At 38.7% G+C, this 23,110-nt stretch overlaps 1 protein-coding gene across 2 annotated transcripts in view; it reads left to right on the top strand.

Annotated features, from left to right (window-relative positions):
- LOC114475495 (alpha-protein kinase 1-like) overlaps window positions 1–21,999 on the top strand; it is a 31,290-nt gene extending 9,291 nt beyond the window's left edge. Inside the window, exons 1-5 of one of the 2 annotated variants that reach the window (XM_028466355.1) lie at window positions 17,014–17,251; window positions 18,483–18,692; window positions 21,157–21,240; window positions 21,321–21,452; window positions 21,526–21,999. In XM_028466355.1, the coding sequence (XP_028322156.1) occupies window positions 17,017–17,251; window positions 18,483–18,692; window positions 21,157–21,240; window positions 21,321–21,452; window positions 21,526–21,809 (945 nt within the window). In that variant the 5' untranslated portion in view covers window positions 17,014–17,016 and the 3' untranslated portion in view covers window positions 21,810–21,999. Of the gene's footprint in view, window positions 1–4,523; window positions 4,656–17,013; window positions 17,252–18,482; window positions 18,693–21,156; window positions 21,241–21,320; window positions 21,453–21,525 lie in introns of those variants that run through there. The other variant, XM_028466356.1, reaches the window with a different exon arrangement.
- Window positions 22,000–23,110: the final 1,111 nt, after the last annotated feature.

Below are 23,110 nucleotides of genomic sequence, written 5' to 3'. Positions count from 1 at the left end.
GAAAGTATAACACCGTTCCTGACGCATTGTCACGAGCCCCTGTGGAGGAACCAGACTATCTACCGGCTACTTGTGCAGTTGTACTCCGATCCCAGCGGGATACCTCCCAACCACTCTCTGTGACTGACGAAAACCTCTGGAGGGCTCAACAGCAGGACCCTTTCGCTCAAGATCTGTATCAAGAAATCATAGAGAAAGGAGCAGTTAATGAAACCTCTACCATCAGGTACACCATTCTTGAAGACAAGGTTTATAGAGTCATCCAATTACCACACAAAACTCTGTATCAAGTCTATATTCCTCCATCACTCCGCCAGCAATTGCTCTACCACCATCATAACGATCCCCTCTCTGGTCATTTCAGACGGTACAAAACCTACAAACGTCTGCAAGCATTAGTATATTGGCCAAGAATGAGTCTGGATGTTCGGGACTATGTAAGATGTTGCCAAGTATGTCAAAAGTACAAACCTGAAACTCGGAAACCGCCTGGGAAATTGCAGCAAACAGAAATGAATACTCCCTGGGAAATGCTGGGAGTAGACTTGATGGGGCCTTTTCCACGAAGTTCGAACGGCAACCTTCATCTTCTAGTCTTTGTAGACTATCACTCCAGATGGGTGGAGATGTTTCCCCTGCGGAGGGCAACCGCAGAGACCATCTCCCAATGCCTAATTAAAGAAATTTTAACTCGATGGGGTGTGCCCACTTATATCCTCTCTGATCAAGGTCCGCAGTTTGTGTCTTCAGTGTTTGCAGAAACCTGTAAGAGATGGAACCTCACACCAAAACGAACTTCTACGTATCACCCCCAGACCAACCTCACAGAAAGAATTAACCGCAACATCAAGGCCATGCTTGCCGCCTATGTCAAAGATAATCACAGAAGTTGGGACAAATACCTCCCCGAATTTTGATTTGCTCTTAACTCAGCAGTACATGAGTCTACAGGTGTGACCGCGGCGGAGCTCAACTTCAGACGACCTCTTAGGGGCCCTTTGGACTCAGAGCTGAGTCCAAACTTGTGTGATCCTGACACTCCTGCTTATGCTACTGCCAAACAGATCTCTAGGTTTAAGGAGTTTGTTGGCACCAACCTGCAGAAAGCAAAACGGAAACAAAAAAAATACTATGACCAAGGAAGACGGGAAGGAAACTTTTCTGAAAAGGATCGGGTCTGGATTCGTACTCACCCTTTATCCAAAGCTGACCAATCATTTTCAGCAAAACTTGCCCCGAGATGGAAAGGTCCATACCGCATTGTACAAAAAACCGGCCCGGTAAATTTTGAAGTTGTCCTGGAAGACACCGGAGAGGATCTTCGGGTGGTGCACATGGCCCAAATGAAGCCTTGTTATCCCAATGCAAATGAGTGGGACAAAATGCAGCGGAAAAAAATATTCCGTATCCTTGAGGAGGAAAGTGATGAGGAGGATTTCCTGGGCTTTGCAGACAGTGTCCTAGAAGCAGAAACCAAGGGCTGTGTATTAGTGAAGTGAAATTATCCTTCGTTTATTTTGAAAAAAAAAAAAAAAAAAACATTTTTACCTTTGAATTAACCCTCCTTAAATCGGATTCTCTCAAGGGGGGGGTGTGACAACCTGCAAAATGCCTTTGCAGCCTCAGTCACTTATTTTTCTCGTTTTTTTCCCACACCACCGGTTCACTCCCCTGTTCAGCCTCTTACTCTGACCTCACACTAACGCCCATCTCTGTCTCCTCGCCTATTCGCTTATCCCCGGTTCCTCCGCTGGGCAAGCCTCCTGCCTGCGGTAGTTAAATGGCATACCTCAGAGAGCCGTGGAGGAGCAGCATCGGTTTCTGGGTCGGAGCGGAGCGTGTCCGTGGAGACTGCATACCGGATTGTTCGAGGCCCTCGCCAGTTGCGTCCTTACTGGAGGAAGTTCATCCACTCACGGTGCCAGTCATTGCCGCAAATAGTTTTTAGAGCTGGAAACAGTCAGCCGCAGACCCAGACATTACCGCTTCCTGGTAGCTGCAAAGCGTCGGTGACGTCAGACGCACACCGCACGTACACGTCTGACCAGACACTGGACTGTCCCCTGCTTTGTGCAGTCAACTCACACTTCCGCCTGCCGTCTGTGTGACGTCATTGACTTTTTTTGCAATACGCTGTGGAGCAAGGAAATTGGGGGGAGTGAGAACTTCTGACTCCTCTGGACTTTATTGTGGATGTATTTGAGTTGTAGCTGTATGATGTGTGTTGGAGAGCAAAGGACTCACTCACATGTCTGTGTGTATATTTATTTGGTGTGGACAACTTCAATATACTTGTAAAGAATTACATTTCCTGAGTGTGTTGTTTTTTTTCAGTCTATATGTCATATGTAACAGGGTGTATGTCTAGGAGCATATGTCCTAGTGAGGTTTGACATTTTAAAGGAAACTCATCGACTGTACAGACAAAACAAAATTCATACTAATACAAATATCCTATACGTCAGGAGGGAAACCTGGCTGGCACCCATAAAAACAGAACCTAACATTCATAGCAACAATAACCATTCACAAACTGCCAAACCGTCACACATTTACCAAGTCCATTTATGTCAATGAACAAAGGCCGGAGTTAGATTCGTTTATGGCATGAAGCTGGAATTGAAGGAAGAGCAGCCATGTGAACAGGGTGCTTTCAAGGGTCACAAGACAATATCACATGCAAACAGCAAGTCTTCATATTGCATCGTTCAATCCACCGCTTTATATCTATAGACACTGAGTGCAGGGTTTTTTACTTGAAATGAAAATTTTTGGCATTTAAAATATTTGTATACTAAGTTATGTTAAAAAATGGAAAACTAATGAAAACTTTTGATCACTGGGGGGGCAATGCCCCCCGCAAACTCTGAGTATGTAACCTGTAATCACATAACTTCCTCAGTCCTGTATTTTCTCAGTTCTTTCCAAACAGATCCTACCAAACAATATGGACACAAAAACATCAGGTCCATCAAGATCTCATGTGATGGTTCCCTTGTACTTAAACAATTCATTTCACTGGTCTTTTGCCCAAAAAATCTCAAATCCGCGCTGCAGCAATGTTACCCAATATTGATCGGAAAAGTCACAGCTGAAGACTTTGAGAAACCAATCCTGCACCAATGGCACAGAAAACAGTAAATCAAAGTATTGTATTGCCCTCATAGCACACACCAAGTTGTCTGCCCACGGCTCTAAATAATGACGGACACTAAAGAAATACAGAGTATTGAGGATTTCAAGCACTGGAAAATCAGCAGTTAAAATATTTTTGTAATGACTGAGGGTCTACAGTTAGTGGCAAGTGAAAGGTTGAACTTGTGGCATTTTCCTTTGCAGTCTGGCAGCAGAAGTAGACGATTGTACCTTCCAAGGATCAGAAAATATCACCACCTACAAAGGAACAAAACAACCATAAACTGCCTGATCCCGTTTGGGATCTTCTTGACTGTGTGGACTTTTTTAAGAAACATTTGAAGACTTCGCTTTTCAGAAAAGCTTTTGGTTAAATTGATTTTTTTTTTTTTTTTTTTAAATTAACTTTTATTATCCTTTTTATGATGCTGCTTCTGCTGTCATAAATTCACCTTTATTCTATTATATTTTTATGATGTTGCTCCTGTTATTTAAATTTTTCCTCTGTTCTGTACAGCACTTTGTAATTTAAAAACACTGAAGAATGCTTGTGGCTCCATTGTATGTCCATTAACACCAATGAATATTTCACTGAAAGGAAAGCACAGACACTGAAAGCAAATTCAGGTAAAGTTGGTTTGTTATTGGACATTTGGTTGAAATAGCTTCTATATTTTTGACCAAAGTGGTTCAAATATGTTTTCTTAATTTCTTATCTCACTGTCTAACTTAAGTTAATGTTTTTCAGGTTCTTGTCTTTTGGAAGAGTACGTCGTATACGATACAAACGGTGGATCACATGTGGATCTCACAATATCAATTACAGCCGTGTACGTCACATTTCTCCTGCTTCCATTTCATAAGTGCATACGTGTTGTTTGAGCATTCCTTAATGGCACAGTGTGGGCTAAGAATGTTGATTTAAGGAGTTTTAAGTAGTGAAAAAGCTTTATAATGTAAAACACACTGAGATATTACGCTGGGTAAAGTGACTTTGGCAAATGATTGCGCATGCATAGTTGAAAGGTTGGATTGTATAACCATTATAACTAAAGCAAACATTGATAGAGAGCTGGTCAACAGGTCTTTGATCTCTTCGTATCTGAACAAAATCAACAGCATCAGAGTAATTGTCAAGCATAACCTCTGCAATATTTCACATAATTATACGCGTACTGAAGGTGTGCTTGATAAACTCTTCTGGTAACTCATTGATCATCGTCCTCCTGTCAGGAATATATTTAAGGCTGTTTTAACAGTTGAAATGCACAGACAGAGAAGAGAGATGGCTTTGCTTCTTCCATTAGTGCTGCTCAGTATCTGCTGCATCTCAGCAGCTGTACCCCAAGCTGAGTCTTAGAATAAAACCATTTCAACCAAACCTGCAGGAGACGAACCTCCAAGTGTCCTGAACCAACAGCAGAACTTTGTCCCTGACATCAACACTGTGCTGAGAGACATCAGCGTCCAGCTGGCTAAACATGAGGTGGAGGTGAAGCACCTGCAAAGACAGAATGAAGGTAATGTGATGCACATTTCTGAGCATTGAAACATCGTGGAACACATTGAAAACATGTATTTATACCAGGGTGGACTGGGACAAAAAATCAGCCATAGCATTATGTGTCCAGACCTGTCCACTACATTATCAGAGACACTATGTCGAAGTTGTTATTAAGTCAGTGATCCTCAACAAGTCGCTCTTTATGTCTTCATTTTAATTATTGTTATTATTTTTGCACATTTTTCAAGTTATTTTTGAAACTTCTCAAATGTTGTGCTCTCTTTGATTTTTTTGGCCACTTTTCATTCCAATAAGCTACCTTTTGCCCACTTAATACCACTTGTTTCCTTTTCTCCTTACATTTTGCCTCTTTTTGTCCCACATTTTTGCCCTTTTTCACTATTGTTTGCCACATTTTTGCCCAATTAAGCTACCCTTTGCCATTACATATCACCAGTTCCTCTTTATTTGCACATTTTTGGCCACTCTTGACTGCTTTTGACCAGTTTTAGTCGCTTTACACTCTTTTCTTGCCATGTTTTTGCTAGTTTTGGACCATTTTTAGCCACCTGTTACCATATCTGCCTCCACTTGCTTGTCAAAAAAAAAAAAAAAAAAAAAATGGCTTTCCTGCAGAGAAGTCTCGTGGGATGAGATTTCACCGGAGATACGAGGCTCCTGCCCAAAACAACGTTCAATGTAAACACGTTCAATGCGCAATTCTACTTTGTCAACATTTAGAAACATTGCTTTTATTTTGCGGAAATCTGTAATGGAAACATAGCTTAAACGTTACAATTGAATAAATGCGATAGATTTGATTTGATTGTCCTGATTGTTGACATGGACAGAAAATTGTAGCTGTCATTAACCCACAATTTTAGGACTGAACCACTCAATACATTTCACTACTTAATGTATACAAATATTTTTTCATCGTCAAAGTTTTGTGTTGCCATTATTGTTTTTTGTTTTTTTTTCCACAAAGACACCATTCGGTTCATTTTCTGTGCAGCAAACACATCACTGATAAATGTAAACATTTTCCAAACATGTGAAGTGTATTAAAGCATTAACGTGTGATAGTAAAGGTTTATAGTCTTTTTCAATAAAGAATTGATTTCAGAAAAGATGTATATGTGAAACTAGTGGTTAAACAGAGGCCCTAAACTTCTATGAGGAATTTCACAGGAATCTGGGGGTGTTAAGTTTAAAAACAGACCTGCAGACTTCATGTATGAAAGGACCCTCTAAGTGATAAATCGAGGGGCACCTATTTTGACAATTGAGGGGAGTTGTAGGGTGTGAGCCAATGAGCACGTTGACACCGGTGTTGGTCATTATCAGAGACTTGGGAACCGATTATTTGTTCCAGATGAAAGACATGATTTACCAAATCTGCGATACTGAGCTGATGAGGATCCAGGCGTAAATTTCCTTTCTTATGTCTCCACATGATGATAAACTGTTTCTGTGTACTTTCACAAACTAGAATTGGGCTGTTTTCACTATAGGGTGATGAGCTAATGTTAAAGGGGGAGGACTTCTTTTGAACCATATGTGCGAACACAGACTCTGAATAGCTCAGAGTTTTGCATCAATTGGCCAGCAGCTCTCAGCAGGGCTTCACTTTTTTGTAACCTGTTTTGACTTTTGATTGTATTAATAAACTGCATATTACTTACAAGTCATTCGTCCGAAGACTTTTTCCACACCACCTTTTTGTCATCATTTCTACACCACAAGAAACAACACATGTTCCTCATTTCCAATTTAACACAAGTACAAAGTTAGAATTGTCTGTCTTCATACAGTTTAATAAAACACAATACAATTTGATCAATCTTCATTTCATGTATTTATTATTGCATTTTCTACAGTACAGACCAGGGGTTCCCAAACTTTTCAGCCCACGACCTCTAAAATAATGGTGAAGGAGACTGCTGACCCCCAATAAATCATAGTACCATTTACTTCAGGTTACAATTAATTAAAGTTAAGTCTCTTTCTTGAAATTAGATCATTCATCTTACCATCAACAGCTTACAAATACTGTACAATGTAGCTTAAAAACTCCATGACCTGTCGAGGGACAACACATGGAAATTAGCCGATGGCTAGCTACATTTGTTGTATGTTCAATGATATGTACTGTCCCTACTCAAATAAATAGATAAAATAAACCTGTCAAAAAAGCTCATTTTATCTGAAATATTTAATGAATCAAGTTGATTTCAAGATTTTCTCACCTAACAAGATAAGCACGATGCACTGTCTTGAAACAAGTCTGTACATTCTACTGTAATTTTAGTTTCTAAGTTATTTAGTCTTAAATTAAGTGCAAAAACATAATTTAACTAGAGATAATACAAATATTCTAGGCAATATTTAGAATTTTTCCAGTGTATATTGTGAGTCAAACTTCAGTATTTTAGGGAGATAAGAGAAACTGGGCGGGTTTGGGTGTTATCTCTGGTCAAACTTGGACGAGGCAGTTTCATGAAGTTTCTTAATTGGTTTGAGGCTTGTGGAACACGTTATCAAGTGAAAACACCAGCTGCCTGGCTTTCACACGGGATCTTTGACCTTGAGATAAAAGTCCTTGTGGTTTTGGTCTCATCAGCAGGCTGAGTGCAAAACACAGTCAGTGCAAGGAGAAGAAGTGATTATATAAAGGAATCCACATTATTATAGATTTTGCCACAATACAAGTGAAGTCTGATTTTATTTAAAAAGCCATTTCAGGTCCTGTATATGAATACGAGCTGGTGGTCAGAAACCCAACCAAAGGTTCACCAGTTCGCCAGTGGCTACATGTAAACTATGATCACACAACTTCCTCAGTCCTGTATTTTCTCAATTCTTTCCAAACAGATCCTACCAAACAATAAGGACACAAAAACATCAGCACACACCAAGTTGTCTGCCTACGGCTCTAAATAATGACGGACACTAAAGAAATACAAAGTATTGAGGATTTCAAGCACTGGAAAATCAGCAGTTAAAATATTTTTGTAATGACTGAGGGTCTACAGTTAGTGGCAAGTGAAAGGTTGAACTTGTGGCATTTTCCTTTGCAGTCTGGCAGCAGAAGTAGACGATTGTACCTTCCAAGGATCAGAAAATATCACCACCTACAAAGGAACACCACAACCTGAAACCGTTTGGGATCTTCTTTAGGAGTGGGTGAAGAGGGCTGCTTGTGGCTCCATTGTATGTCCATTAACACCAATGAGTATTTCACTGAAAGGAAAGCACGGACACTGAAAGCAAATCGAGGTAAAGTTGGTTTGTTATTGGACATTTGGCTGAAATAGCTTCAATAGTTTTTTACAATAGTTGTTCAACTAGTTTTCAAATTTCTTATCTCACTGTCTAACCAAACCAGAAGTGATTTAAAAATAACTTTGGTTATATATGATCATTTTCAGCTGTCGAATGTTCAATATTAAACTAACTTCACTGTGTTGGAGAACTGGCCTTGTAAACAGTTCTCAAGTTGGAGTTATCTATAGCTGGGTTTCCATTACAGATTTTCACAAAATAAAAGCGATATTTCTAAATGTCGACATAGTATAATTGTGCTTTGAAAGTGTTTCCATTGAATTCCAATTTTTATTGCGCTATTAAGAATTTGCGCATTGCCAAGGGTAATGAAGCACAGCATATGGTAACTATCCATTTGTAGCAGACTGCTGAGCAGGTAAGGGTTGAAGACATGTCACACAGGTTCTCTGGCTTTTATTCCCAGTATTTATACTGGCTTCACTTAGCTTAGCTCGGCTTGGCTTAGCTCTACAGAAATGTGCTAGCTCTCCAATTCCAGGAATACAATCACTTAATCAATCAATCAATGTTCATTTATAAAAAAAAGCGCTTTTCATACAAAGAGATACAGCTTTTACATATAAAAATACACCCACCACGTACAAGCCCCGTCCACCACACACAGACACACAAGTTAAAATAAGGACAATGGTTCGTTTTTTTCTGAATTGATGAGAGAAAAATAAGTAAATCAAAAAAAATGTTCTTGTTTTTCTGTTTTTATAGGAAATGTTTTTTGTTTTTTCTGAGTTGAAGAGATAAAAATGAGTAATTTTTTTTAAAAATGGCCCTTTTTTTCTGTTTTTATAGCAAATATTTTTCAGTTTTTCTGAAATTATAAGTTTTTATAGCAAATATTTTTAGTTTTTTCTGAAATGATGAGATAAGTTTTTATAGCAAATGTTTTTTGGTTTTTCTGAAATGATGAGATAAGTTTTTATAGCAAATATTTTTGGTTTTTTCTGAAATGATGAGATAAGTTTTTATAGCAAATATTTTTCAGTTTTTCTGAAATGATGAGATAAGTTTTTATAGCAAATGTTTTTCAGTTTTTCTGAAATGATGAGATAAGTTTTTATAGCAAATGTTTTTTGGTTTTTCTGAAATGATGAGATAAGTTTTTATAGCAAATATTTTTGGTTTTTTCTGAAATGATGAGATAAGTTTTTATAGCAAATATTTTTCAGTTTTTCTGAAATGATGAGATAAGTTTTTATAGCAAATATTTTTCGCTTTTTCTGAAATGATGAGATAAGTTTTTATAGCAAATATTTTTCGGTTTTTCTGAAATGATGAGATATTTTTTATAGCAAATGTTTTTCGGTTTTTCTGAAATGATGAGATAAGTTTTTATAGCAAATATTTTTTGTTTTTTCTGAAATGATGAGATAAGTTTTTATAGTAAATATTTTTCGGTTTTTCTGAAATGATGAGATAAGTTTTTATAGCAAATATTTTTTGGTTTTTCTGAAATGATGAGATAAGTTTTTATAGCAAATATTTTTCAGTTTTTCTGAAATTATAAGTTTTTATAGCAAATATTTTTGGTTTTTTCTGAAATGATGAGATAAGTTTTTATAGCAAATGTTTTTCAGTTTTTCTGAAATGATGAGATAAGTTTTTATAGCAAATATTTTTCGTTTTTTCTGAAATGATGAGATAAGTTTTTATAGCAAATATTTTTCGGTTTTTCTGAAATGATGAGAAGTTTTTATAGCAAATATTTTTTGTTTTTTCTGAAATGATGAGATAAGTTTTTATAGTAAATATTTTTCGGTTTATCTGAGTTGATGAGATAAGGGCTCTTTTGAAATGTTGCTTGTTTGATATAATGTCCCATCATCTTAGTTGTATCCGCTTTTATTTTCAGTTGGGATTAAGACGTTGAGAAATTCATGTTTGTCTAAGCAATTTAGATGGGATTGTTATTAGTTTATCGACTCTGCGTAGGCACCTCAAGGCAGTTATTCAGAAGAAAGGGACCATCTGATTTGCTGGACATTGCACTGTTTCTTCAGGATCAGATGAGCCAGCATGGCACACTTCACAAATATAGAATAATGCATCTGAAATGCATTCAAGCTGGCTTTGTGGTTACTCAAGAGACAATCAGGCATTTAATGAAAATACTTGATCCCCACGGAGTAGAGCTAAGGCGTCGGAATCGCCTCCACCGATAAAGGTACAAAAATCCAGGTCCAAACTTTTTATGGCACATATGACAAGTTAAAACCATTTGGGATCTGCATTAATGGTGCGATTGATGGATTTTCAAGAATGGTGATGCGGCTCCATGCTTACTCTACTAGTAGTGATCCCAAGGCCATCGCAGGATACTTTATGGAGGAGCTTTTCACAAGAGATTTCACTGCTACTCGTTTACGATCTGACTGAGGGACAGAACCGTTATGTGGAACAGATGTAATGTTTCATGAGATATGGCCATAATGATGGATATTCCAGAAGATGCTATTTGTATGGCTCAAGCAACCACAACCAACAGATAGAGCACTGGTGGGGATTTTTAAGGACGCAACATGCCCAATTCTGGATCAATATATTTCAGGATTTAAAAGACAATGACTACTTTTCTGGTGACGTCCTCGACAAAAGCCTGATACAGTTCACATGTTTTGAAATAATCAAAGTAAGTTATATTTAAATTATTTGTTTCATGATAACATTTTTGCAAAACTCCACACAGAATGATTAAAGGTGCACTGACTCTATGGACTCTGAGGCTAAAGTAATACCCAATGCACCACTGTGGTGCCTTGTAAACAAGTAAAGCTACATCTGGTGACAGTTTCAATTTTAGGAAAGATGCACTATATAATGCAGTGATGTTTAGTTGCAATACTGAGACAGAAAAATGCCTACATAGGACTAACACTAAGAAATATATGATACTGAGTACATTTAGCAATTTGTCTTTGCCGAGATTCATACCCAATAATATTATAATACCCTGTGATAACAAATTCAAACTTTTATTTTTCAGCGAGAGCGGCAAGATGTTGCTCACCAGTGGAACACGCACAGAAATCGCCACAATAGAGCTGCTGTGTCTCCAACTGGACGTCCAATAATGATGTGCACCCTCCATCAACTGTTTGGTGGAGACAATACATCAAAGATGTATCCCAACAGAAGATACAGGCATGCAGGGAGGAATGCCTTTAGAGAGGACCATATCTCTGGGATGATACTGTGTTTGAAATTTGCTGTCTTGCCATGGCAAAACACAGCCTGCATCCACCTACCTGTGCAGAAGAAGCTATTGAACTTTACTAGTTTGTAAATGTTTACTTCCGCACCCAGATGTAAAAATACAATAAAATGTCTGTAGGTTACTTCTTCAAGTGTATTCAGTAGTTAGATAAAAACTCTTGTTTGAACACTGCGTATGCACACACATATCAGTAGCTCTGCAATTGGTTTAAAAGTGTGGAGAAAATGTAAGAAGCCATATGATTGGTTGAAAGCAAACACACCTGATTGGCTGATGAATCTGTCAGTTTTATCAGCCAATGGTGATATTCGTTGACCCGCGACGTCAGGGCAGTGTCAAAGTTCACCGCACAGATTTCTCTCACAAATGCACAGAGGTTTCACAGCACAGAAGCAGTTTATAAATGCACATTCAGCAATTTGTATTATCTGTGGATTTACAGTATATTACAAGTGTGCCTCAAAATAACATTTGTGAAGTAGAGCGTGTGCATTTCAGAATTTATATTACAATTTTGCATAAAATATATATTTGTGAAACAGATCGAGTGCATTTGTGAATCTGAAATACAACTGCAAAACAAAGCATGTGCATTCTTGAAAAACCCTGCAAGAGTTCATTCATTATGATACTGTTCTGATTCCATACAGCTCAGCTCTAAGCTCTGGATAGCTGTTGTAAGTAGATGGTATTTCCAAAGTTGGGCCACATGTGTGTGCAATGGGCCGCCGGCCCAGCCCTTCCAAGCACGTGAAAGTAACTTCAATGTCTTTAACACAGATGACATCAGATCCTGTTACAAATCTCATCATTTTACAGAAGCCTGTTTCATCCAATCCCCTGATGTACTGGTTCAAGAATGGCAAACTTTGGTTCTCTGCTGGATTGGTAGGAGAAGCATTGATCAGTTTTAAAACATTTTGTGTTGTTGGTTTCAGATCCTCATACTTTTTTTTTTTTTTTTTATATCAAGCACGCTGGGAAAGACCTTCCTGAGATATGGCCCTGCAACTGTTGCAACGTTGTCAAGAGCATATTTTGGTTTCTGAAGTTTTACAGTAACATGCAAAAGTTAATTGGATGAACAAAGGGTAGCACTAGCAGCAATCCCAGTATGGATTGGAGTTGAGGTGTAATCATCAGATCTTTTGTCAGCATTTTCAACTAAAGAGATTGTGTGTGCGGTTGTGTCATCAAGATTGTCTAAGAATGGACCACCTTGCAGAGGACCGAAAATGACCTCTGATGTGTCCGACAACAATATAAGGTCAACAACTTCACCTGTGACAGAAACAAAACTAACCACTGTAGTAGTACTTGATCTTCATTCTCAGGTGTAGATACCTGCTTTTCATTGGATTGTGCCATCTGTGCCAATTGATCATCATCCTCAGCCATGACTCCAGGAAGCTTCTCTGACCATTCTATGTCTTTCTGTTGATCAGTTATCTCAAACACCTCATTTAATGTGTCATCTTTACTATTCAAGCTTTTTATCATTGTTCTGGCTCTGCCATTAGTTTTGTTATGCGCGCTGACTTTTTAAGAGAAACAGGAAGTGAGTGTCCTGACTATGCTGTGCAGAGAGATGATGTAATGTGATCCAGATCACGGAGAAACAAGTTGTTGTGTTCTGTAGCTGTGTTTGAGATCAAAAAGCCATTCCCTGTGAGTATTGCAGTAAAAACAATGTTTAGATGAATATTATATGTTAAAAATGGTACATTTAAGTAGTTCATCAATGTTTTATGGAACTATTTACAAGTCTTATTTTTCAATGCATTATTCTGGCTCATTACGATGTAAGGAGACGGTCTATGATTTATATTGAGCTTGAATTCATAATTGCTGCATAATTTGTGTACTGATTTACTTATACTGTATCTGTTTATTACAGTTTCACACCAGCCATATAAAAAACGAGTCCAACTCATCCTGACTTCTTTTGTGGGGGTGTTTAACTAACTGCATAGCGGAATGGTTCCATGAGGCCAGAACAGTCATCAAGTAAAACCTTAACACACCCAATTTATATACAGTATCTCGTACAGTTGTCCTACGGTACAGCCTTCCTCAAAGTATGCTTCCTGAAAGTCAACAATTTCATTGCAGAATTCTTCCCACTTCTATTTTCTGGACATTTCATTAGGAAAAAGAGCTTCTTTGCATGAGAAATGACCTCTGTTTTAGTGGTAGTTTTTGAAATGCTTAGTACTCTAGTTCCTCCTCCACTTCTTTTTCTCACTTGGCTTTTGTCGTGTATCCAACCTATTTCAATTTTTTCATGTTGTCTTTAGCGCTGTTGTGTTATATTTCAAATGCATTTTTTGATCCCTGCTGGTGGGATTTTCCTCTGAATTATTATCTTTTCCACTTACTGTTACTTTATTTTAAGTTTTTCAAGTAATGACAGTCTTTTGGGATCTTGTGCTCCCCCCTGCCTTTGCAAGCAGAAACGCCTTATGGCAACTCTATCACCATATGCAGGAATATAAGAGGCCATTGACTCATCATCTAGTTCGCTGATTATTGAGCTGTCAATCTAGAAAAAGGCAAAGCAAAACAATACATTAGTTTGCAGGTCTAAATTCGATATTAATCAATACAGTAAATATGAAATGCTCATCTTTTTGATTTGTGTCAAAGAAATGTAACAAAAAGAAGAAAAAAATTGACACAAACCATGACAGACCAAATACATAAAAAAAAAAAAAAAATGTAATTACATCAATTTGCCAGCTGATATTTGGAAACAATTTTCACAATGTACTTGAATAACAAAAACCGTGTGACTTTCATGATCCCGCTGCATGTTCTGGATTTTCTCTTTGGGGATCCCTCTACTTTGAAGAAACGCCCACACACCATCCTCCAGGGCACTGAAGATGTAGCCATAGCAAAGTCTGTAGTCTCTTAAAACTGCCACAAAGGAAAATAAAATAGAATAAAATTAATAATAATGAATGTCAACATTGCCATTGGTTACCATTTTAAATCTGGGATGTTGTTCTATCAGAAAGGAAAACTGAATACAATACTTTGACCACACTTCAACATTAAATAACACAGAATAAGGTAAATCTATACAGCTCAGAAATAGCCTATGTGACAGGTATTTTAATCAAGTCATCTAAAGATATACACTTTGCATTTACCCAAAGCACTTTTACATATTAAAATAAAACTGAGCTGGTTAACATTACCCCTTAAGGTGGATGTTGCTCAGATGTGATCACAAAACGTTTGCACTTTAGCTGAATGGTGTGGGGATATATTAGTGTAATGAAGCACTGTATGCTATTATTAAAATGTAATCATTGATATCATGTTCAACGTATACTAAACCATAACTGGACACAGGCGCGATACTAACCAGGGAAACTAGCTGAGCTCATTAGTGTAACCCTGCCGACTAAATATGGCCACAGTTCAATGCAAATGTTTAATAACAGTACCTGACATGTGTGACTGCTGTATAATAAGATCAGTTTGCTCACATAACCGTGGACATAAGAACGTGGACATAAGATGGTTATAGGCTAACAGTTAGCTTAGCTGACATCCCTACAGCTCGTTGCAACTCAACATCCAGTCTGTTTTCATTGGTGCATGCAGTAAAGCAGAGATTCAATTTAACAAATTAAACAAACAACTTTCCTGTGTACTTCTGCCATTCTAATTAATTCCTAAGTGCAAACGTGTGCAACGGAAGGCTGCAGACAGCAAACATGACGGATCACCATGACGGACACGACGTGCAGTTAGACACAGTGTCGCTTTTCCCCTTGTTAACAGTCTTTGTTGTAAACTTATCTCATTCTTTCAGAAAAACTGAAAAATATTTGCTATAAAAACAGAAAACAAGGACCAATTTTTTTTTTCTTCTATTTACTTATTTTTATCTCATCAATTCAGAAAAAACTAAACTTTTTTCTTCTTCTGTGAATGAAATAAGCTTCCGTTCTGGTACAGAGGATCACTGGGATAATAATTATTAACAACATAAAATATAACACTCCTAAAACTATAAGAACAACATAAAAGATAACAATCATAAAACTATAAAAACAACATGAAATATAACAATAAAAACATGAAAGATAAAAAAGGTCAATGAAGGCGGTCTGAAGCAAAGGAGGCGGACTGGGCACTGATGGCATTTATTTGGGGATGTCTAGAAACCACGGAACTTGGAGTTTTTCCAAAGCTTGTAAATATCATTGAAATCCGTGAAAATTACTAAACACACTTCAAATTTGAAACGCCTTCGTTGATAAGCAATGAAACAGGTTGATTTGACCGGATTGCTGCAGTGTGAGGATTGGACACATTTTTCTTTCTGAGCCACAGTTCAAATCTCTCTTTTCCCCTCATATTATCGCCAGATTAGCATTTTTGTGTGGAAAGCCTGATTCTTGCATTCAGAAATGATCAGCGTGCCATTTTCCATTAACATTTCAGGCCGTCGATCCCCGTCAGGGACTTGCCCACCCCCCCAGGGTCCCACAACATGCAGCTCCTCTGGTGCCTCAACATGTTGGCCGCCAACAAATCCCTCTGGCACCCCGGTCACACGAAAGTCCTCCTTCTCGCTCTCACTCCACCAACCGCTCTCACTAACGCCTCCGCCTCACCACCCCCATCCTTCTCCTCACCCGCCTCCACTCCTCCCCCAATCACACCACTTACTCCACCCCCCGCCCCCCTCCCTACCCGATGGTTATTCACTCTACATCTTCGTATATGTCTCGGATAATTTCCATACGTAATCCACACCAAACACCTCCCGCACTGTCTCTTCCCATCCACCATCCTTTCACCCCCGTACATGTCTGTTCATGAATCACTCTCGCACCTTTCGTTTCCACGCTCATTTCACAAATCCACCTCAGCCGCTTGATGCATCTGCTTCTGATGGTTGGTCAGGCTTGCTTTGCTCCAGAAGACCTTCCCGCGTCCCTCATACCTGCACACTAACTCAATCATTCTCCTCTCATTCCTTTCCATTCTTGATTCACCGTCCCCTCACACATACTCATATCCTTTCTGGCACTCCCATTTGTACAAATACTCAATTCTCTCCCTCACCATATCCTTTCATTTCTCACTGTTACAACACAAACGCTCCACATCAGTCCAGTCAAACCCAGCCTCATTCATCATTCTCTTCCAATACAGCACTGTTTTCTACTTTCACCCCTTCTTCTCGCATCTTTCAACATACTGTACCAACCTAACACCATCGCTTTTGTCAATCTATCATTCCCCATTCGCATCACATGACCCACTCGTTCCAGCACACGCTTCTCAATCTTCCACCTTATAGACTTCACACCCATTTGCTTCCTTAAATCCCACATGGTCACCCCTCTTGCCTGCATTTGTTTTACAGGGGTCCCTTGCCTTTAATAATTTTTAAAGAGGGGTCCGGGTCAGCTGGCTCATTCCCTCTCTGTTGTGGGCGGGGGGTTATTAGCCATCTCCCCTCTCGGATTGACCCCACGTTGCCCCCCGCCCCCTGGTGGGTTATTTGTCGCACCAAGGCAAGCTGCCCCCCCACCAAGCAAGGCAATGATCAGCACGCATCATCATCATCTGTCATTAATGTTTCACTTGTTATTTACTCTTGTAGTGGATCAAACTGTGGCTTTACGTTGTACACAGTGTTAGAATAGTTCTGTCTGACATCTGTCAGAATTATTTGTGTACTGAACGTGTGTCTGATAAACTCTTCTGGTAACTCATTAATCATTTTCCAACAGTCAGGACTATATTTAAGGCTGGTTTAACAGTTGAAATGCACAGACAGAGAAGAGAGATGGCTTTGCTTCTTCCATTAGTGCTGCTCAGTATCTGCTGCGTCTCAGCAGCTGTACCCCAAGCTGAGTCTGAGAATAAAACCATTTTGACCAAATCTGAGGGAAACAAAACTCCAAGTGTCCTGAACCAACAGCAGAACTTCATTCCAAACATCAACTATGTGAATAAAGACATCCTTGGCCAGCTGATTGAACTGAAGGTGGAGGTGACACTCCTACAAAGAGAGAATGAAGGTAATGTGACGCACATCGATCAGCATTGGAACACACAGGAAACATAGATTAATACCAGGGTGGACTGGTACGAAAATTCAGCCATAGCATTTTGTGTCCACACCAGTCCATTGCATTATCATGTAGAAGCTGTTATTAAGTCAGTGATCCTCAACATGTGGCTCTTTATGTCTTAATTGTGATTATTATTACCCCAGAAAACCTTAAAAGGGGGAAACTTTAACCCCATATTACCTTTTTCCTTCTTTTGTCCCATTTTTGACCCTTTTAAAAACTTTTTTCAGACTTAAGCAATTGTTGGCCAATAATTATCCTCCATCTCACGCCCTTTTTCACTATTGTTTCCCACATTTTGCTAATTTAAGCTACCCTTTGCCATTACGTATCACCAGTTCCTCTTTATTTGCCCATTTTTTGGCCACTCGTGACTGCTTTTGGCACATTTTAGTCACTTTACACTCTTTTCTTTTTCATGTTTTTGTTACTTTTGGACCATTTTTAGCCACCTGTTACCATGTCTGCCTCCACTCGCTCGACAAAAACAACCAAAAACCGGCTTTCCTGCAGATAAGTCTCAAGGGATGAGATTTAACGGTAGTTACGAGGCTCCTGCCCAAAACAATGTTCATTGGAAACACTTTCAAAGTGTCGACATTTAGAAACATTGCTTTTATTTTGCAAAAATCTGTAATGGAAACCCAGTTAGTGACAGGCTAGAGTTATTAAAAGAATCAGGTGTGCACACTCATGAGTTGGAGAGGTTTCCACCTAAAGATCAAATCTCTGATAAATTAAAACTTTGTTTGAAGACTTTATAAGTACATGCTTTCAAAGATCAAGTGAAATCTTTTTACACTTGCTATGAATGTTTTATTATCGTAATTGAATAAATACATTTATTTTATTGCATAATTGTAACCATCACCAGCCCTCCCTAAGGAAGGGTAAGAAAAAACTTTAATAAAGGGAGAATATAAAAAAGAGAGGGCAATGTTACACCTTAGTGAGGGGGTGAAAAGGAGAGAGGGAGTCAGGGTAGGACAATGTAAGGGGTGGGTAAGGGTCGGCTATTTTAAGCTGAGAATGCAATGTGGTGTTACAGTTATGTTATAAACATCTTAAAGCAGACTTTGAAACAGGAACATATACACTGTATATTAAAATAAGCTGCATCTGTCCTTCATAAGGTGCATTTATCTCACACGTTCTCAACATTTACTTTATATTTTAGAGCAATCAACCAAACTGAAAGAACTGGAACGTCAAAAAAGTGAGCTGCAACAGCAACTTCAACAGCAACAACAGCAACTACAACAGCAGCAACAACAAGACACACAACAACAACAGCAACTTCAACAGCAACAACAGCAACTTCAACAGCAACAACAGCAACTTCAACAGCAACAGCAACAAAACACACAACAACAACAACAAATCCAAAGTAAGTATAACATTTGCAATGACAGAACTGTTGAAGTGTTTCACCTGAATGGATATGAAAAATACTTGTTTGAAAACAATGTTTTATTCAAAACTTCTCATATGTATTAGAAAAAAATATTGATAGGTTTGGCTGCTAAAGAATCACTTTAAATAAGGAAATATGAAAGATTTTAATTATTGTAAATTTCCTTAAAGTAAAAGTAAACCCCACAACACAATATGCACAACTGTAACATCACATTTCACTCTTACCTTAAAATAGTCGACTCATCCCCACCCCTTCCATTATATTACCCCGACTCCCTCTTCCCTGTTCCCTTCCCCCTCACTAAGGTTACACCTTTAATAAAGTTTTTTTCACCCACCCTTAGATCTTGGAAGCTCAGCAGGTCTGGGCCTGGTTAGTAGTTGGATGAGAGACCACTGAGAATTCCAGGTGCCCCAGTGGGGGACAGTCGCTCCAGTGGTATCTGTCATTGTGTCCTTGGCCAAGACACTTTACCCATATTGCCTAGTATGAAAGTATATTTAAAAAATATATAGTGACACAAAAAAGGCTCAAACGCCCACACCAAAAAAAAAAACAATAGATAGGAAAAGAAATGAGATCATAGATATTTGTTTTTAGTGTATTTTACAGCTGAATTAGGACCAGTTATCATCAGAGATGCTAACAGAAAGCTAACTCAAAAGGAAGGTTAACTTTTATAAGGTTATTTATTTCAGGCTCAGTAATTGTGATTAATTGTAATTGAAGTGTAGTAATTGCGAACGTAATTGTAATCGACTTTCTGAGCATAATGATAGTTGTAAATGGAAAAAATGCTAACAACGTAATTGTAATTAAGTTGTAATTGAACATGGGTAATTAAAAACATAATTGTAACTGAAAAATGTAATGTAGCCCAAAACTGCAAACAGGCTATATTTTACAGCTGCAGATTTGCTCTAATATTGAACCAAGAGAAGTTTCTCGCCCACTCATCAGTTTTAGCAGCAGCCACCACTGGTTTAGAGGGGACATATCATGCTAAATCCACTTTTTTAGCCCTTAAATGCATTTTGATGTATATTTAGATTGTTTAGAAGGACAGAAAAGTTCAAATTAGTCTCTTCAGGTGCTCCGTAGATATCTTTATATTCTGTTTTGGTCATATTTTTCAATCTGTTTCGATTTTTTGATTCTCAACTACGTTTTTTGAACAATGATGTCACAGTATTTGCAGCGGAACTGCCAAATTAGGACATCGACTCCAGGCCCAACACTTCGAGCAATCTGCCATTTTTATTTCTCGCTGCGATTTTGTAGTCCAAGCTCAAGGATGCAGAAGTTACGAGAGGAGGAATCAAAATGTTGGGTTGTTGGATGTAGTAACCCACACGCTTCATGACACCATCTCCCAGCATCAGAACCTTTTCAAAGTGCCTGGTTCAGTTTTATTTTTTATGAAAATGTACCCACATCTGTGGGTAAGGTCATTTTTCTGTGCGCGAAGCACTTCAAGGATGACTGCTTCTACAACCTCCGCCAGTGTAAAGAAGGATTTGCTGAAAGACTTTGTCTGATTGAGGGTTCAATTCCTTCTATCTTTGGAGACGACGAACAGAGCACTTCGGTAAGCTGTAAATAACGCTAAAAAGTGTGATTAGACGTCCCTGTTATTGTTTTGTTAGCATTAGCAGTTGCACCATCTTCAGACTTCATATGTTAGCGCTGTGTGCTCGTTTTAGATCCTTGATGATATGGCCTACGTGATTTAATTTAAGTCTAAAGTTTTCATTAGTCATTTCATTTTGCTGTTTTTGTCTCCGAAAAGACTGTATTAAAATAGATTTCATGACGTTAGCTTGGCGCTAGCGTTAGCTCGGTGCTTGTGTTAGCTCACTTGTTAGGGTTCTGCAGGTTCATCATCTTCATTTTCATCTCGCTCCGCCGGGTCAGACTCTGGCTCAAACATGTAAAGCGGGATGGACAAGTCTTCTGTTGTTGACATTTTGTAAATAACCTCTGAATAAAAAGTTTCTGCGCCGCTACATAACCGTATCTCTTCTATCAAACTACAAAAATGCCCCAGCAGGGTGGAGTTGAACCGAGTGTCACCTGGAGAGGGGGCGGGGTATGAAGTGTCTCATTTTATTTAAAGAGACCGCACCAAGACGAGTTGCTCTCAGAAGCACATCAGAAAAGGGGTAGAAAAGGGGTGGAGCTATAATAATGAGGAATTCAGACCCAAGGATTGCAGTTCCACTTTATATAGACCACAGCTGTATGATTTATATGTAAAAAGGAAGGATTTAAAACCATGATATGTCCCCTTTAAGGTCCCATTAAAGACTCTCCTGATGTTCAGTTGAAAAAGTGATAAAGTTTTTTAGAAAGGTTGAAGTGATGAAGAATACTTGTATGAAAAACAGTGTTGTTTTCTTTCAATAGAGAATAAGTGTAAAGGTTTTTCTTTCAGCACAGGCAGCAGAGCTGGTCACCATTAAAACCAAAGCAAACATCACTGAAAAGCAGGTGGAAGCTCTGAGGAAAGACAGAGAAGGTTTGTGATTTTATCTCAGTGCCACATCAGTCCTGTTCCTGGACCATCAGCTGCTGTAAAAGGGCTTTTCTCTCTTACAGTGAGGCAGGTTGCCTTCTCCACCTCCCTGCTGGCTTCTGGAGCAGGACACACAGGACCGTTTAACACACACACAAACCTGATCTTCAGACATGTGTTTGAAAATATTGGAAACGCCTATAACCCACAGACAGGTATGAACATCACTGGTTTAATGAATATCAAGATGATAAGATGAATGTATTCATTGACCAAGCTGTTCCACAGGGCGTTTTACTGCACCAGTGAGGGGGGCCTATCACTTTGAGTTCTACATTTATGGACTTGGACACCCTTCACATGGCTCCGGGGCTACGCTGATGAAGAACGAACAGCTGATTTGTATTGCATTTGAGCATCAGCCTTCTCATGCATCAGCATCCTCTAATGGTGTTACGCTGCTGCTGGAGGTGGGAGATGTTGTGTTTTTGCGTCAGTGGGTGAACACCTGGATATATGATAATACTAGTCACCACACCACCTTCAGTGGTCACCTGCTTTTCACAATGTGAGAAACAAACATTCTTTAACCGTTTGAGTTCTGTGCTCAGTGAGAACAAGTGAAGATGAACACAAATGATTTTCATCAATGAAACTACAAATATCGTCAACAAAGAATGATTTATTTTGTTTCATGACTTGGTTTTGATCTTAAAATGTAGAGGAATAACACTGACGAATAAAGTGTTGCAACAGTTGTAATTTAGTTGTTTTTTTTAGACTTTCCAAATCTCACCTGTTTTTTCATTAAATTGTATACATTTTTTATTTTTTTTTACCTTTTCTGCACATGCTGTCAAAGGTCAACACTACAAGAGGTGCAATCTTTTTAAGACAGCAACGCATGTTTTGTTATTGCAATTAAATTAATTAATTTATTTTATTGCATAATTGTGACCATCACCAGCCCTCCCTAAGGAAGAATAAGAAACTTTTTATTATAGGGAGGATATAAAAAGAGAGGGCAGTGTTACACCTGGGTGAGGGGTGGGGGGAAGTGGAGGGGTAAGGGAGCAGGGAGGAGAGATTCAAGGTAGAAAACGGCAGAGGAGATGATCACAACAACTCTGAAGAACCAACAAGAAACATACCTCACTCTTAAAAAACTTAGAATAAAAGTCACCAGATTACCCACTCCCACTATTGCGCCTCAAACCACCACGTTTACCTAAACAACCCCCCTGGGACCAGACTCCCTTACCCCAAAGAACCCCCAGACCTTTCAATAAATGTATCACAACCTCTGCCCGAGTTCAAATTCCCTAAATGCCACTGGGTCCTTCTGAATCCAACCAATCCCAACAATTTTAAAAAGACACCCCGTTATTCACATGTGTAGGGGAACAAAGGGTTATTAATATTCCAAAATATGAATTAGTAATTTTAATATGTTCGTTGCCTGTTTAAGACAGAGGCAAAGAGGAGAAGGGACAAGAAGTACAAGAGAGGACGAGATAAAAGAGGACTGGACGAGGCCTTTTATAAACATGTCAAGCTGTGATTTGGTTGGTTAAACACACATTTAAGGTGTAGTTCTGATTGGTTAGCAGAAAAGAAGTGGGAGTCTTAACTCTACTGTAAAAAGACAAAACGGTGGGGTTATGTCCACACATGCTTTCAAGCAAAGAGTCGTAAAACTAAAGTTTGTGCGTGTCACATGTTAGGGCCAAAAAGGAGGATGGGTGTGCGTATGTTACAGAATTAGTTTTCTTAAGTCTCTTAAATAAAACTTCTGTAAACATTACGTAAACATTATTATATGAGTTACATTGTGCTAATTCACCCTTCAAAGTAATTATCCCAATGTTTACTC

Source organism: Gouania willdenowi, chromosome 14, assembly GCF_900634775.1.
Source record: "Gouania willdenowi chromosome 14, fGouWil2.1, whole genome shotgun sequence".
Classification (NCBI taxonomy): domain Eukaryota; kingdom Metazoa; phylum Chordata; class Actinopteri; order Blenniiformes; family Gobiesocidae; genus Gouania; species Gouania willdenowi.
Note: the sequence above shows the minus strand (reverse complement) of the source record. Positions and strands in the feature narration are given on the sequence as shown.